The sequence below is a fragment of the Argentina silus genome, assembly GCF_951799395.1.
Source record: "Argentina silus genome assembly, chromosome: 1".
Taxonomy (NCBI): Eukaryota; Metazoa; Chordata; class Actinopteri; order Argentiniformes; family Argentinidae; genus Argentina; species Argentina silus.
Genome location: NC_139655.1, coordinates 31,653,045 through 31,671,734, shown reverse-complemented (window position 1 = coordinate 31,671,734; position 18,690 = coordinate 31,653,045). Strand labels below are relative to the sequence as shown.

Below are 18,690 nucleotides of genomic sequence, written 5' to 3'. Positions count from 1 at the left end.
TTTCTTTTAATGTCTTCCGCTGTGATTTCTATCTGACAATGAACCAAACAAACACAGACTGTAAAATCACGTCTTGACAATATGCTGTTAGGAAAAATATGTTCCACAATCATGGCATAGCATTTCATTGCAATCAAATGATCCTGTGTGATTGCATAGTATGCTATGGCACGATTACGGAGCATCTAAGTTCACTGTAGAATGGTTGTAATTGTCCTTACATGAGAGAATCTGGAGGAAGTCAGTCCAGACATGCTTTTGTATACAAGTAGGCTATAATATCTAAAAGTAACTTAGCCTCATCTTATCAACTAATGACCAGTCAGATTCAAGCAACTCCTGCCTCTATTTGTAATGTTGAGCCATGGTGCTGTAATCTCTGTCTCTGACAACCTGTCAAGTGTTTCACAGTGGTGTATGATGGAGTGAACAGAGTGAGTTGTGAACTCGACCAGGCTCGGCCTAGACCAGACCGACCAGTGGTCTTTACTCTGACACCCAACACACGTTTGAAACTTTGTGACCAACAGGTAATCAGCAGTACTCAAGTCTACAATATCTTCCTGACCTTCTTCCATTTACAGTAACTGCTCAAACCATTGACAATTGTTACTCAACTCTTAAACCTTTAGTCAAACCTGAGGACACATACACACAAGTCCTGCAGAGAAAGGGCTTTACACAGGGAAAGCCTTGACAGGGAAAGCCTAGCCCTGTGTGTCTCAGTCCTGTACTGTATGATCAATTACCGCTTATTACTTATCATTGACTTCTTTTCTCCCTTTGTTCCTATAGTCCTGGTAGTCTAATATCATGGTTGTTCCCTGCTTTAAAGAGGAATGGCTTTTGGTCCAGGGGGCCAATGCCGAAATCACATTGGAATGCATAAAAAAATAAACAAATTCACAACTTCAAATAAAAATACCCAATTTATTATTTTTGTATCTGCTGAAGAAAGGAGGGAGTGTATGTGGTTTGTGTGTGTTTGTGTGTGTGTGTGCGTGCGGGTGTGTGTGTGTGTGTGTGTGTGTGTGTGTGTGTGTATGTAAGGGGGGTGGGGGGGGTCGTGGAGTGTGTTCTGGGGAATGAGAATGGTGGGCATTTGGTGGTGAGGGGAGGCGTGTGTGTGGTACGGGAGGGGGAGGGGTGTGTTGTGTAGTGGGGAGGGCATGTGTAGGTGTAGGTGTGTGTATGTGTGTGTGTGTGTGTGTGTGTGTGTGTGTGTGTGTGAGTGTCACTTAAGTGACATTCTTGTGCACACGTTTGCGTGCTCTCCTCCTTTTCTTGCTGGGCTGGCTCTTGCGGGAGCGTTTGGCTGATCTGATGACATCTCCAGCTTCACTCTGTTCAGCTGCTCTCTTGCGCTTCCTGCTGCCAGTCCCATTGGGGGGTCTACCATTGGCTATCAGCCTCCGTCGCATCTTTCCTGGGAGCATTCTGAGGGTCTTGATGACCCATTTAGGCCTGGGAAACTGGTGATACCTTCTCTTTCTAGCGGGGGGACTCTCGACCAGCCCCTGCCCTGTCAGGTTGCAGGGAAGATTGCCTGGCACCTGACTGGCACTGGCCTCCCCGTGCCTCTGCTGCAGAGCATTCTGGGACAGGCCTGGGCACTGTGTGGCCTGCTGGGATAGCTGGGGACACGACCCAGCCTTCTGAGCAGAGTCTTGACCTCGAACCCTCCTGATGATCATCCTGATGGCACTGGGGTTATTGGGGTCCACAATCTGGATGGACTCCCACTGGACCCCTGACTTTTTGGCCTTAGAGGAGCGGTGCACATCACAGTTGTTCACTTGGTCAGGAGTGAAAAGAGGCAGAGCTGTGGTTGGCCTGTTCCCTTCGGAGACCAGGGACTTGTCTCTTGGGCCACTGCTGCCCTGAAGACCAGGTTTCTTCTTTGACTTGCGCTTTCTTCTTATCTGACAGTGGGGAAAGATTGTTCTAAATTAACAAGCATAGAAATGACCCAACTTCAAATTAATTTGCCTCTGGGAGTAGCAATATCAACTTTGGGGCATATTTTTTGGAATGGCCTACAGCCTATTCAGACCAATTAGGCTACCCATCAATTTTGACATTCACATGTTTCTAGGCTATTTTTCCAACAATACCTGTAGGCAACTTGTTAAGATTATGATGATACAAAAATGTTACTCACGCTTTTCATTGTAGATATTCCTTTGTGTTTGCTTCTAAGTTCATAGAGATTCAAGTTTGTCGATAAAAGCTGCGATTTTAGATTTAATCGGTAGGAAACCACAAAGCAATAGTTCTGATTCCAAGTTTGTTGGCGCATATCCAAAGATTCTGGAACTCATCGTCATAATAGATGACATGTGTAAAAGTGCCGCGTCAATATCCATGGTAGCGCGCACCTGATTTCTAAACTAATATTGGACACAAAAAAAATTTGTACACAAACAAATAAACATAGCTCAAATTCAAGTTGATACATAGCAGTCAATGCTGTCTGAAATGAATGGGTATAACAAGCTCAATATTTTATTGATAATGTATGTGGCAGAAAAAAAACCAAGAAAAAAAACCATACATAAGAGTCGTGATAGACTATATATTCGTCATCTCATGAGTTATTTTAAAATCCATCATTAATCAGACTGGGGAAAGAACTGTAGCGAAGGTGATTTGGAATGACGCTGTGATCACCTCCCGCTACAACCTTTCACGTTCCGTCCTTGTGCGTGGCTTTAAATGTGTTCATTTCCCTGCTCTTTACCTTGTTTTCGCAAGGTCAAAGCGAGTCTCGAAAAGGTGTTTTGAGGAGGCTGGCAGCAAAGTCATAGCATCGTTTCACTGTCACAACCAAGGACAGGACTTGCCTCGCTGTAGTGTGCGCCAAGAATGGTGCGGCATGCGCGCTTTTAGATACCCTCCAGTTCATCTTTGGGCCAGGATATACATTTATACAACGATTTATTCACGTTTTTACACGAGATAAGCGTAGCCTACTGTTGCAACTTTTAAGGTATATGTGATATTCTAAGGCTATTTCAGATATTCCACCTCAAAATGAATACTATCCACAAAGGATAAATGGTTTTACGCACGATAGTGTGCTCCTTTTAAAAGTGACAACCGCAAAATGTAATTTGTTTGTGATGGTCGGTGCATACTGACAAATCTTTGAGATGATTTGTTTTTCAGTTAAGAAATCTTCACAGAGAGAAAGCTTCTTGACATAGAAAGCTTATTTGCTCTACATGAGATGCCACCTGATCTGTATTTTGATCCTGAGCAGCTCGCAGCTCAAGAAGGTGTTCTGAATGGGAATGGACCTGTCCCTGGGTCTTGTGGGTTGCTGACAGTGTAGGGACTTGTCTTTGGCTCTGGTTTCTAACTGCACCAGGGTGTTGCTTCACTCCAGTAACGATTCTGTGCTGACTGTGGTGGGGCTTGGTGCAGGGGCATTTGGAATGTCTCTCTTTGGCCCATTTAGCAAACATGTATATTTATGTAATTAAACAATACATTACTCAGATGTATACATTATTTTTTTTTTATTCTGATTCATTGTACTGTTCACAGAACATTTTGTTTATCTCTTGTTTATCTCAAACCTTTGTTACATATATTTAAAACTACATTTTTAACAAAAAAAAAAATCTTCTTTTGATTTGGATTCTTTGAAGGTTACGACACAAAGCCTTGCAAGTCGAAGACAGTGCCTCCTCCCTTTGATAAGGGACGTCTTCTGAACAAGCACAGTGGGTGACCATAATAACCAGGATTCTAACCACACACTGGACTGGAAGTGTGAGGCCATCGCCGACCACTCGCCTCTTTACTGGCGTGCAGGTCTCTCAAGACTTTTCTCATGTACGCCTTTCGCCTCTGCTGTGTCCACAAAGCGGACTGAAGGCGGGATCATCAATTCTGCCCCCCCCCTTAAGATCCCTTCCCCCGATTGGACAGAATGGCCACACTGTGATCTCTCACTGATATCACTGTGATGTTTACAAGCCCTTAGGATGTGTTGACTCTGAAGCATCATGACTGGTATTGATAAGATGAATATCTGATGGGTCCTCTTTACAAACAGATCTTGATTGAAATACTATGGTTGGAAGTCAGGTATAAAAACAAATTGTTGAAGAACAGATTCTCTCTCTTTGTTTTCTGGTCAGAGGTCCTAGCTGTTCTTTGAGTATCAGACCATGTGGTCTGTCGTTTGTTTCTCCCTCCGTCTCTCCCTCTCTCTATCCATAATTTACCATAAGGGTAGAATGTAACATTTCTCTATGATGTATTTACCTTGTAATAATTGATTAAGTTTACAGTATTATTAAAGCCTCATTTGATTTATTCTCCCTTGACTATTCTTACTTGAAAACCCAAATTAAACAATTCTTTTCACATAGTGTTCATTAAATTACTTGGAGTCAGATTATTAATATTAAGCTATGCTTTATTAACAGTACATAGCCACATTTCCTTGCCATCCCTTCGTATTGTAACTGCTAATCTATAAGGCCCTCCAGTTTCAGACATTTTAGGACAGTCACATTAAGTTCCACTGTGTGCTGCATTGTAGTTCTATTACTGTGTTCACAATTACGACACTGGTTAGGGATGAAAAGCACCTCATGTGTAGAATGCTGTACTATGATACCCTGTAATCACTAAATCTATATACAGCAATTATTTTAGTGTCCTACACAAGATAATACATTTCACTTCGTTGAAATTGGAACTCATTTAAATGTGATTGTACCTTGTGGTATTACGCAGCTTAATCTGTGGGGCAGCAGTCATGATTTGTATGTTTTTTCGAGATCTGACACACCACATAGATAGGCTGTTTATCCTCCAGACAGAAGATCTTGAGTTTGTCATTGTGCAGACTGTAGAGCACCTCAGACCCTGCTGAAGCTCTCTGACTTTTGATACCCATTTAAACTGTAATGGCGATATCAGCATTTTTTTTTTTTATGTGGACTGACATTTACGTAAAGTGTATAGCCAGTGTGTTTTTTGGTGTACTTTTTGTTCACTAACGTCAACAAATGGAGGTCTCCAGACATCACTCTGGGTTCTTTGGTTCGTAACGAGGACCTGGGGCTTCTAGTGTTAAACCATGTGCAAAGACCATTTTGGTAAGTCTGCTCAGACTAACACAAACTTTGCACCAAATAGTCAGGGCAGTAAATGGGAGTGTCAGAGGACGTGTCAAGGGGAGTGGGCAAATTAGCCAATTTAGAACTTTGGCTAGCATTTGGAACATGCAAGAGTTTCTGGTATCTGGCAGCCCATTAAAGTCGCAGGTGGCCTTGGTCCAGAAAAAGCACATGCACTCCCAATACTTTGACAGGTTGTAACACAGTGTCAAGCTTTGTTGGCCAAGGTAAAACAAAATGCCTGGGCAAATTGGAATGTTCTGCCAGAGCTCAAAGATGCATTTCTGCCCTCTTGTGATAAACCTCACGATGCAATGCTCACCACTGAGAGTTTTGTTATCCTACTGTGTGACAGAACCAGTACATGAACAGAGGTCAATGTCTATTTTGCTATGACCCGCCATAAATCTGTGGTGGCTCCATATGTAAATCTTAACTAAAAAACAACAAAGTGGTCTGCAAGAAGGCCTGTCTAAAGAGGTGAGTTTGAAGGCCTGAAGGAGGAGAGCCCTCCAGAAGCTCATTCCAGAGGCAAGGGGCAGGAGAGCATAAGACACGGTTCCACATTGAGCACAGCTTAGTCCTGGGCATAGAGTCTGTTGCCAGACCACAGACTGTGGGATGAGGTTAGGGGTTGTATGACTTCATTCGGGTATGGGGGAGCAATTCCATGGACACACGAAGGCCATTAGCACGATTTTTAAATCTATTTTTTTTATTTATTCTAACACTTTTTAATCTGCACCATAACAGTGTCTGCACATGAACGAAAACCCAGATTTTGTGTAATCCTCACCACAATGTACATCATGCATATGCATTCATGTACACAAACATGTCCGCTATCACATATCCAATTTGTCAAATGCCATCCAATGTTCAGTCCGAGTGTGCATGAGGCCTTACAGTACTGGTCCTGGAAGATAGTTATTCATGTCAATCATCACCATGGTATTCCTCTGTCTGCGTTCACTTTTTTTTCACACATTGGCCAGTGGTAATTCCTAGTGATTGCTGCTTCTATTACATGTTTTGTAGTTGTCAATCAACTCCATGACTCTCAGTCAAACTCAGAGATTTTCTTAATTCAGTGGTGCAGGTTTCACATCCAGATACGGTAGAATCCAAGAACCACAGTGAGACATGTGAAGACCGAACCTAAACCAAGAAGGAGTCGTCAGTCCGTATTCTCATACTGCATGTTAATTGGGTACATGGCCAACAGTAAAATGTAGTGGAGTTAACATATACAAAATTGAAATACAACATGTGGGCAATTGAGCAAAAAATCATCAGTTACTGTATAGCTGACATTATATTTGTTAGAAGGATATGCAGGGGTTAAAACTGAGGTTTGTGACGGGTGAAACAGACAACACAGTTTCAATGCAGTATAACTTCCTTACCTGCAAGATATTTGATAGTGTCTAGTTTGTGAGATTCCAACATGGTTTTCACCCCGGCCGCTTCAGTGTCAATTTTCATGTTGGTCTGAGTCAAATGGCGATCCTGCTCTGCATTCTACAACAAACAGAACTGGCTATTAGTTATTTAGGCTACATATCATCTCACCATAATACTGTTGCTATCAAATAAATGGTGTATAGTGGTTCTCAAAAATGAAGCTGCCCAAGTAACTAGTTAAGAGCTACAATGCCCTCCTGAAATATTGATGCGTCTTCGCTTCCTGAAACATTGCTGAAAGAAATAATTGTTTTTGCAAAAGCAAACTGGAGGCCAAAGTTGGACAGTTGGTGCATACTGACCATTTCCATAATCTCAGTTTGAGTCTCCAGAAGCTTCTTCTCATGTTCAGCTTTCTGAAACAAAAATAGTCTTTCCATCAGGACTGAAACTATGTTGTAACATTTGTGTTAAAGACATGGATAAGTAGCAATAAGTTCTGTTAACAACATCAGGGTATAGGATAGGGTATAGGATATAGGGTATAGGGTATAGGATATAGGATAGGGTATAGGATAGGGTATAGGATATACTGTAAAAATGCAGTGCTCGTTTGTAATACATATATTGACATATCATAAACAACTTACATTCACAGCTGTATGTATGTATGTATGTATGTATGTACGTATGTATGTATGTATGTATGTATGTATGTACGTACGTACGTACAATAATGCATGTTGTCATACCATCATGATACACCGTCAATTCCAGACCATTTGCAACAGAGGCTCTAAGATAACTAAATATCAAGGTATACCCTATTTCTGTCCCCCACGATGAAATCAGGGAGGGGACTGTGGATCTGTTCGTATGTCACACGCGATATCTCAGACACCACTGGGACAATTTTTGACGAAACTTGAGTGAATGATGCGTCTTGTCATAGAGATCTGGCATTTACAAAATTAAAACATAAAACATAAGTTTGAATAATTGTCACTAATTCACACAAGGTGGGGCGCTACATCATTCGTGGGGGACGACATGTTTATTGTAGACTTGTTGTTTTTATTTAATTCATATCAAATCAAACTTTATATGCATAGCACATTTCATACAGTACATACAGTGTGCATGCATTACAATGCACTTTACAGGAAAAACAAATAAAATTGTTCAGAACAGCTGTTTTATTGCTTTGAAAAAGTTGAATAAAGATTACCATCTTTATTTTTTTAATCTTATTCATAGCAAAATAATTACTATTCTATCACTAATATTAATGATACAGTGCACTCCATAAGTATTGGAAAGAGGAAGCATTGTCTTCTTTTAGCTATATACTCCATCCAGTTTGCATTTGAATTCAAACAATTACTATGTAGCGATTCTCAGCTTTAATTCAATATTTTTTTCTTTCACATTGGTTCATTTAGAAAGTATATTTTTTTAAACATACTTGGTCGACAATCCTTTGCATGCAATAACTGCCTGACGTCTGCGACCCATTGACCCCACCAGACACTGGTTATATTCTCTGGTGAAGCTCTGTCAGTACTGTATTGCAGCCATCTTCAGTTGAGGTCTTTTTGCCTTAAGTTCCCTCTTCAGCAAATTAAATGCATGTTCAATTGGATTTAAATCTGGAAATTGACTTAGCCACTCTAGAAATTCCCTAGTTGCAGTATGTTTGGGGTCATTGTCTTGTTGTATGCAGCATTTGCTCCACCATATTTCACAGATGAGGTGATATGCCGGGGATTTTGGGCAGTTCCTTTTTTTTCTCCACACTTAACACTTGCCATCACTCTGGTAAATGTTAATCTTTGTCTTATCTGTCCACAACTCTTTTCCAGTTGTTCAGAACTCTGGACTTTTAGGTACTTTTTAGAAAACTGTAATCTGGCCCTCCCGTTTCTGTTGCCAACTAGTGGTTTACAACTTGCAACCTCTGTAGTTCCACTAGTGAAGTCTTCTGTGATGGTAGTCTGTGGCACATTCACAACTACCTCCTAGAGAGTGTTCCTGATCTGTGGAACAGCCGTTTTGAGGGTTTTCTTAAATCATGGTGAACAGTCTTCCTTGGCCTACCAGGCCGTTTGCGATTGCTGAGCTCACCAGTGTTTTTCTTCTTTTCGATGATGTTCCAAACTGTTGTTGTTGGCAAGCCTATGGTTTTGGATATGTTTATGATCGTTTCTTTCTGATTTCTCTGCCCAATAATGGCTTCCTTGATTGCAGTGACAACTCTTTATCTTCACGTTGACAAACACCAATAATACACTCCAAAGGAAAACATAAAGGCTAGAATACATACATACATACATACAAGACACTGACAGCTCTGCACAAATTAGTGAGAGAACACACCTGACTAATCAGAACACCTCTCAAGCCAATTTTCCAATACTACTGGTTCCCTGAAATAAAAAGGATTGTAATTTCTAAATGGTGAAACCAATCTGAAAAAATAAAACATTGAATTAAAGCTAAGAATCTCCCCTTTAACCTCATAGTAATTATTGGAGTATAGAGGTAGAAAATGCTTCCTCTTTCCAATACTTATGGAGGGCACTGTATTTTCTGGTTCATCATGTTGTCTGCACTGCAAAACAAATCAAACACGCCTACTCTAGTGTACATTTGGTTACACACTGTTCCACCAAAACATTTACCTTTTCTTTCACTCTGCTTTTCTCCAAATTCATATCCAACATAGTGTCTGAGCGTACTTTGTTCATCACATCCTGTAACAAACAATAGAGACACATGCAGCAATTCCAACAAAGGAAACACACTTGATCTTTAAGGGACACTTCACTAATTTTTTAAATCACATTTATGATCTCCAGCACCCATACCAGTGTCGACATAATGTGAAAACTGATTTTCTACGTTCTGTAATCAAAAAGATAAGAGAAAATGTCCTACGGAATTTACCCCCCATGATGTCATTGGACTACAAAACATTGAATTCATTGATTTTCAAAAACTACAGCCACAAACACACTCCCCATGGCTGAAACTCGTTTCTGCAAATAACAGATTTTTTTTTTTCTACCCCCAGTGACCATCATTTCCTTACGACCTTTTGTCTTATCTTTTTCAAATCAAATTAAACTTTACTTATAGAGCACATTTCATACACAGATGCAACACAATACAGGAATATGAATAAAAACACAGAAATATGAATAAAAACAATTAAAAGACAACCAGACAAAACAAGTTTTGGACTACAGAATGTAGAAAACTGCTGTTTTCACATAGGTAGACACTGGTATGGTGATGGAGATAATGAATGTGATGTAAAGTGTCCCTTTAAACGCTGTTACATTTCAATCTATAGAGAGATAGAGAGAGGGAAAACAAAACAAATATATTAACACACAGCTCAACATCACACACAGGTGAAATGCTACCAGCAGCGGGATAGTATTTTCTGGTGATATGCATGGGCCTAACCTTGCTGGAAAGTGGGGGGCAAAGTGTCTTTTCTTTCCGGACGAGGCGGCATCTGGGGGTTCAGATTCCCTGATATCGTATCACTACTGAGCTAAGCAGCATCTGCCTCTTTAAACTAGGCTGGCGTGGTGACTCGCCTTATATCACTAGCATTATGAATTTGGATCTGATATAGAGGATTCCCGAACATATGTGTGTAGAATAGAAATTGAATCATCATGTGCAGACCAGCTGGCAGCCGTGTTGACAGATATATTCAACCTTTTCCTGTCCCAGTCTGTGATCCCCACCTGTTTCAAGGCAACCGCCATTGTTCCTGTTCCCAAGAAACCAAAGGTAACCTGCCTGACCCTAACCCTGCCTAAATCGCCCCGTAGTACTCACATCCATCCTCTTGAAGCGCTTTGAGAGGCTGGTCAAAACCCACATCAACTCCATCATACCAGACACCCTGGAACAACTCCAGTTTGCATACAGGAACTATAGATCTGCAGACTCTGCACACTGCCCTATGCCACCTGGGGAAGGACAACACCTATGTGAGAATGCTGTTCATTGACTACATCTAGGCATTCAACACCATTGTGCCCTCCAAGCTTGTCACCAAACTCATGGCCCTGGAGATGAACATCTCCCTCTGCAACTGGATCCTGGACTTCCTAACGGGCAGACCCCAGGTAGTGTGGATAGGCAACAACACAGGGGGCCCTACTAGGGCGGAGTGCTTAGTCCCCTCCTGTACTCCCTGTACACCAATTTCAGCAGCTTCAAGTTCCTTGGTGTACTGACAAATGGTCCCTATATATCGACTCAGTCATCAAGGCGGCACACTTGACGACAAATTTCCTCAGGCGGCTAAGGAGATTTGGCACCTAAGATCCTCACCAACTACTATATATGCACCATAGAGAGCATCCTGTCTGGCTGCATCACCACCTGGTATGGCATTTGCACCACTCAGGACTGTAAGGCTCTACAGAGGGTGGTGAAGACTGCACTGTCCATCACTGGAGCTGCGCTCCCTGCAGTCAAAGACGTCTACACAAAAAGGTGTTTGAGGAAGGCCAACAAAATCTTCAAAGACTTCAGCCACGGACTGTTCACCCTGCTCCCGTCTGGCAGACAGCCCAGCCTGGGACCACAAGGTTCTGTGACAGCTTCTACCCAACAGCCATAAGACTGATGAATGATCAGCTATCCCGTTGACCACTGACTCTCCCACTCACACACCCACCAGCATGCTGCTATATTGACCTATAGCTCTTTAAAAGGGGCGATCTGGGATTGGTACATAAATATTTGGAGTTTTAAGTTAATGATATATACATTGATAGACATTGATTTGTGAAGAAAATAACTTATAAATGCCTCATGAGCTTAGTTCAACTGTCTTACCCCATCAGAACCCAAAATATATGTGTCCGATATTGACATTACATAGCAGCTGAAACAATATAAAAACACAACTTACAGCCAGTTGCACCTTCAGTTGCAATAATTCGGTCTTGACTTTCTGGAAGAAAAGATGCAGAAAAAAATAAATAATTAATTAGCAATGTCATCAAAAACATTCCCTTGAAACTATTTAAGGGATAGTTCAACTTTTTGTATGTAAGACCTCTGTTTCCAATGCTCAAGAATGGAAATATGACCAAAAAAAAGTGTCTGGATTTGCCTACAACACTCTAAGTAAGTAGAAAATGAGGGCTAAGATTCAAAGACCTGAACTATCCCTTCAAGATATATATATATATATCTTAATTCTGTACCAAAACCGCATTATGGACTCTCCATAAGAGTTACTTAAATGGAAGGTTCAGCCTATTTCATGTTTAGGTGAAATATCATTTTACTGAAGAAATGTTGGCATGTCATTTCAACAATGCCAAACTAGTTACCATCAGAAGCAAAGTGGAGAAGGGAAAACCGGAGAAGCTTTCACTCCTGACCTATGAGGACAACTCAGGGTAAGATGATATTTAACCTAAACATGAAATTAGGCTGAACCAAATCGAGTCAATGACTATTTTTTCAATTTGTTACATTAATTACTTGGTATTTTTAGAAAAATACTTAATGTAGTACTCACATGTATTTTTGACCACCGGATGTATTGTTCATGAGTATATTTACACAGATTTACACATTTGCACAGTGGTTGCATTGTCTCAACATTGACCTGATGGAGATCCCAGTGGGACAACTGTTAGCCTGTGCTGCCGGTAGCAAAGTAGAGAACGTATTACCAGAGAGGCTTTCATTACTGGCCCATCAATGTCCAGCACTTCATTATTGGATGTGCATATTGTTTCTTTTCCCTATAAAGTATGGCACACCAACCCCTAGAAATCAACACTCACCTCATTCTCTGCCAGCAAAGTAGAAAACTCACTCCTTTCAAGGATGATCATGTCCTTTTTCACAGATGCAATCTGGGACATCACCCTCTGCAACATGATCTCCTGCCAACAACCACAAGGAGTTGAGGGTTATACAGTGACAACATTTTCACATTAATGGCCTCTGAGAACAAATAAATGTGATTTTTTCCACATACCTCCACTGTTGTAGATCCACCATAACACTTTTTAAACTCATATGCTGCTTACTGGGCCAATTGTAGCAGCCATTGATAAGCATTTTTGGTTTCAATGCAAATGGAGGGGTCCATCTACCAAGGGTTCCAAAATACATTGTAATGTCCTTCAAGCATCATTCAAAATACCTGTATACATGTCCTGATATCACAAACATTTGGTCTTGACCACTAAACCATACAATTGGCCATTGTTTTGGTTACTGAGAGATTTCCTACAGGACTCATTTGACCTTACATTTGTCAGCAGTATTCAGTACTGTAGCTGTACAGACATACCATGACAGCTATGGTGCCACACGCCTCACAGGTAGTGCATTGAAGGAAAATAAAGTAATATATGCCATTTAGCTAACGCTTTTATCCAAAGTGACTTACATTGCAGTGAGTGCATTCATTTCAGTATATACAGGTTTCCAGCAGGAATCAAACCCACAACCTAAGCGTTGTTAGAGCCATGCTCTACCAACTGAGCAACAGAGGACCATATAGTCTTGTTTCAGATCAACAAGATGAGACTTGTTTTTTAAAAGATTTCCTTTAATTTATATCCTTTATATGAGAAGAACATTACAGTGCTTTTTGAAGCTCTTGGCTTCAGGTGGACTCCATCCGTTTGCATGGAAACAAAAAATACTTGAGCTATACATGCACCAGAGAAGCTTTAAACTGTAATCCATCATTGGAATTTGTTTAAATAGCCACTAACTAACAAAAAAACAGGCCAGTCACTTACGTACTTACACGTCAGGAATTGGCAACCGGCAGGAACAAAAGGTAGAAGAAAAACTACAAAAGGAAGAATGCTTTGCTAGGAGGTAGGTTTGGGGTGGGGGAGGGAATAAAACCAAGACTTGCAACCCGAACATGGCAGGTTCGAATCGGCTTTCAGTAAATTTTGACCAAAGTGCTTTTAGTTTGCTAATGCCAAGCAACTTACTCTTAAAGTTAAAGACCCCCTCCAGAGGGGTGAAAATGGTTGTCAAGTGGCATACCTGGAAATCCTAACTTTTCACATAAATCCACACTCTAATTAACATGCAAGACAGTGGGTGGCAATGACCCCCATCTGGAACAATAGCCAACAGCGACAGAGAAGCTCCTACACCAACAGCATTGATGTAGACGTGAATTAATAGTACTTCCCTCCTCTATTATCCTGCCTGTTCGTTTTTTTATTACATTTTAGCGCTGTTAGAAAAAATACAAATAGACCGCTGTCTTAACCTCACGTAACTAGAATGTTGATTTCCCCCAAGCTCTCCTCACTGATGATAATGTTATATCACTGTTTCCTAATCAGTAGATTTCCTGTTACCCTATTGAAAATGCATTTTGACAATGTAAACAAATAGTTCCTTTGATCGATGCCTTTCACAAAATTATTTGGTTGTCTTCATATGAATATACTTTGCTGTAACAAAATCAACTTTGCTGAGTGGCACAGCGGTGGCTCTGCTCTGACCTTACAGACTAGAAACACACTACAAACTTCTATTTGAGGGGGGTGTTACCTGTTTCCATAAAAGATTAGAGGGGGCAGGCAGATAACTCACCTGAGATGAATTCGGAATGACGTCAGGACGTATGTCATCAAAAGGTCTCAGATTTTAAGGATTTTTACTTTGGGTCTAAATATTATTTATATATTCCGGACCAATATGGTTGTATATTGAATTACTAACATCATCTATTTTCAGCTTAAAATCTTTGATTTGACAACATTCTGTTTGAAGTGGCTATTTAAACAAATTTGGTTTACAAAATTCCCCTGGCTCATAGACTATCAGGGGTAAGGAACCATCTGACTAAAGGTGTACATTGCTGAACTAATCATTTAATGCGGAAACCCAGGCCTCACCTGCTGCACTTTGGTTACCATGTCTTTATAGATGGAATCCATGTTCGAGTGTGTTGTCCTGACCAGCACCTTTACTATTACCTCAGCATGCTGAGTGCTGAAGCCTGTTAATAAGAACAGAGAGTACATCATACAGTATACATTCTCATACTTTATTTGCCTTTACTTTCCTCCTTGCCCTCAAAATAAACAAACAAAAATCTTTAACCACTAAATCCTTTTGAAAAGTTAGTGAATAAACACAATTCTTTAACTTTTGCTCTAGGGCAAAGTGGAGAAGTGTGCCCCTATCTATCTGACGTCCACTCAGAAGTGCCCCTATAGGCAAAGGTCATAGACACTTATGTGCATCTTCATACTCAAAGGGTTGGTTTAACTCACCCAGATTAAGATTGCTGAATGCCATCCTAATGGAGATCATTGATTAAACATAGTTTTAGTCTAGGAGTAGACTTAAAGGATAAATTAGTAGAATTACAGGGGTAGTTTCACTTCCTTGTGTGGCGAAAGTGCTTTCCAGATGGAAAGGTGAGGGAATCATATGTCACTCCACTTCAACCACTGGTAAAGGCAAGTCATCTCATTTTGAGAAGCGCACATCATAGCAAATGCAGTCCAAGATTTTGAATTTGAGCCAAAATGAAACATATTTCCACTCAAACGATTATTTCCTGGCTACAATAAAATTGTTGTAAAACATAATGGATAAGCACAGGACATTGTATTCCAATTTGAAAAGTTCTGGGTCAGAGAAACCAACAGAATGAGTATCAAAACCTCCTAATGGAAGATGTGTGACTTTACTTGCATTATTTCAAATAACATAAACTTCAAACCGTTTTCTTCAAGAAGTCGAACCACTGCATGAGTATCGAAAAATAGCTTTCTGTTTCCAGACTTTGTTATATCTGTCTTCAAATCATATTGCAGGGCTTTGGTGGAGGTGCTCAGCTCTGAAATAAACATAAAAATGCAACACTTAGAGATATATACAGATAAAAGAAAACTTCAGATGTCATGTTAAAACATAACATGGAAATAAACGTGGGGCCTCATTTATCAATGCTTTGTAAGCATAAATCTGTGCCTAAACCATGCATGCGTACGATAAACAACATTTATCAAGGTGAACTGTTGCTTGAGATGACCATGCATACGCACAATGCCAGGTGGTAGAATGAGGGAATTGCTTGTCAAACGCAAACAAGGAGCAAGTGAAGTAACAAAAACTGTGTTTCAAATGTGTGTTCGCTGCATTCTGGACTTTTAGATGCAGCCAGTGAATGACGAAGTGCAGTGCACCCCAAACCAAGGGATCTCAGCCGTCTGGCAAGCACGCCGTAAAAGCTATTGGCCAAAAAGACAATTCCCAATGCAATTCCAATGGCAGCGTCTGTATTGTTCCTGGCCAAATTAGCTTGATTCCAGCGTGACTTTGGTGTTCTCCAATTACTTAAAATATACAAATTCATGCATTCATGCAAATTCATCACATTTGATAATGTGTGCGCCTAGTTTGAACTGATCAGGTGTGTGTCAAAATGCTGTCTTGTTGTGAAAGTATGACATTGGAATGCATTTTTATGGGACAAACTAAGCAACATAGCCTATTGAACTATGGCCTTGATACTTATAATTTCAAATTATTATAATTTCATTTCAAATTGTAGGCATTGGCAGAGACTGTATATACTTGAGATATGCCACTCCCTTGATTTACTATTGGTTTTGCGAGAGACTGGGAAGATGGAGCCAGTGCCATGCGGGGACACATTACTTAATAATTACCACAGTTATAGAATAGCAGTGGTCTTTGTTATGTTTGCGTGACTAGGATCGCGTCTATCTCGCGCCGTTTCCCTAGTAACGCATGTGTAAGTCTAGAGCGGGAGGCTAGGCCAAAGTCAAGTAAAGTCTATTTTTAAGCCATTACAACTACCTTTAAGGATCAAATTAGCACAATAAATGTTTCTACAAACTTCAGCTATCATTTTGGTGTGAGTGGAGTTTTTGTCCTGCCCACCCATAGACGACCTGTCTGAAAAAACAGCATTTTGTCTCCTTATTTAGTGAACCGGCTTTCTTTAAAGAGGCTTTGGCATAGGCATATTTACTGTACATTAGCCTACACATCGTTGAGAACACCGAAGTCAGCAGCATCGTTTCTCTCGAATGACTCCAGAGTTTGCCAGTCTTCATGTGTCCCGGTTAATTATTATTTGTTCTACATCCATTTGGTGGAAATACGCTTTTAATTAGGTACGTGCAGAACGTCATGTCGTCAACTAAATCCATATAATTTACATATCTGTTGACAATCGCAGTGAAATGTTAATCAAGACTTGGTAGTACTGAGGGACGCCGCCATGAGATAACCGTGGCTAGTGATGGACGATATTAAGGTTTATTTGGCTCTTTAAAATCGGTGATATTTGGACCATGTTTTGTATGGGATGGTAATTTACTTCGGATTATGCAAGTGCATAATCACTATACACATCGTGACTGAAGGTATGGCATTCTATAAGTATACTGCAACCGTTCTCTGGCGATCGATATGCTTTGGATCAAAGTGTTAATTCATTTCTCAAATAATTACCATTCGAGTAAACTTTGAATGCAGTACTCGAGTTTCTCACATTACCTAACTTCTATACTTTTTAAAAAAAAATGTTGTTGTTGTTTGTGATGTGAGCTGCTGTAACGCCTTAATTTCCCTTCAGGGATCAATAAAGTACCTATCTATCTATCTACTTTTATGATTTGGCTACATCTAGAATAAAATGAGATGTAGTAGGCTAGATCTTGCAGAGTAGGAGATCAAAACTTCGGTCAAGGCGAAAATAGCACCGAAACTCTTCACCAAAAAGCTATCATTGTTGAATGAAAGACAATTTGTGATCCACCTGTATTTATATCAAATACATTTTTCGAAGGAAGATTAGCCAATTTTTGGTGGTTCATCAACATCCGTTGCAGTGACCCCACGGCAAACCAATGTACGAGATGGATTTTTCCAACGCATGCAACACACGACACTCAATGTAGCGTAGTCCGGCATCTCTGTCGCAGCGGCATGGATTGCCTCCACTTTAAATGAACGGACTTCCGCCGGATAGCAAACATTTTGACGCAGTCTGTGTGCACGGGGCGTAAGGAAACGGTCTGAACATACCTCGTAAAAATAACTGTGTCTGTTTGAAATGCTGGGTTGTGTTCACTTGTAGTCGTCCCATCCATGTTCCTTTGTCAAGGTTGCTAAAGGCTGAATCAACATTAGATTGTAGACATCGCAAGCTCATACTGCCTTTCAAAGTTCTCTTAACGATGGAAATGTTAGAAGACGGAGAAAGCGTATATGTAGAGAAACAAGTTTTCATTCCACGTACACGTTGTTGCTGCCCATGCCATTGGCACTGCTCCGAGTTTAAAGCAAAATGTACATTCCACCGCGAATGTATTACAAGTCTTTGCATAAATGACATTGTCAATCCTTCGATGTGACACTTTCTACTATTGGGTAGGGAAGCGATCTGAATAGTTCCATTGTCATTACTGACACTCCTTTACGTTTTTGACGTAAAAAGAAGTAAAACAAAGTTTGGCAATGCCAGGCTGGCTTAAAGCCATACGACGTGTTTCTGCACCGATGATATGTTGTCAACTTGTCTATTTCGCGTTTGTATTTTAGGCCATTAATTATATTGACAATTTTCTGATTACACAGTAGTGTTTTATGAGGCGTTATCCGTGCCGAATCCTTCATTGTTATATTCAACTAACAACTGAAAAGGCAATGGAGTGATTGTTGGAAGAGTGAGGAGTAAACTCCATCTAGCTCCATTAAAACTTTCGGTTTCGCCGTTTTCGCGGCTTCAAAATAAAAGCGCGAGTTAAAACATCAATGGAAAGTGGAAAGTTACAATATTTTCTCTTGTTTTTGCTGAAATAAGGACAAATTACCCGACATAAAGTATATAGAATTTTGAAAAAGTATTTTTAATCTTTAAAATTGACATTGGTGCAATTCCAAGCAATTCTACACATGCCTATTATATTTGAATAAACTAGACTGTACAGAACTATTTTTCAAAGACTTCAATTCATCTCTGGTACCACTCAAGCAACACTTCTAGATGTGGATCAGGTCAGTTTGAGTCTAAAGCGATGTCTTAGCAAATGTTGTTGCCATTTTTCTAGGGCCATATAGCATCTATTTC

General features: G+C 40.3%; 1 protein-coding gene across 1 annotated transcript; it reads right to left on the bottom strand.

Moving 5' to 3' along the window:
- Positions 1-3,485: 3,485 nt before the first annotated feature.
- Positions 3,486-18,024, bottom strand: mcur1 (mitochondrial calcium uniporter regulator 1). Its single transcript, XM_083668763.1, has 9 exons — positions 17,646-18,024; positions 15,307-15,423; positions 14,471-14,574; positions 12,374-12,475; positions 11,485-11,526; positions 9,224-9,295; positions 6,905-6,958; positions 6,545-6,659; positions 3,486-6,296 (listed from the first exon to the last, which is right to left on the bottom strand). Exons 1-9 carry the CDS (start codon positions 17,953-17,955, stop codon positions 6,241-6,243), a joined length of 972 nt encoding a protein of 323 aa, XP_083524889.1. The 5' UTR covers positions 17,956-18,024; the 3' UTR covers positions 3,486-6,240.
- Positions 18,025-18,690: the final 666 nt, after the last annotated feature.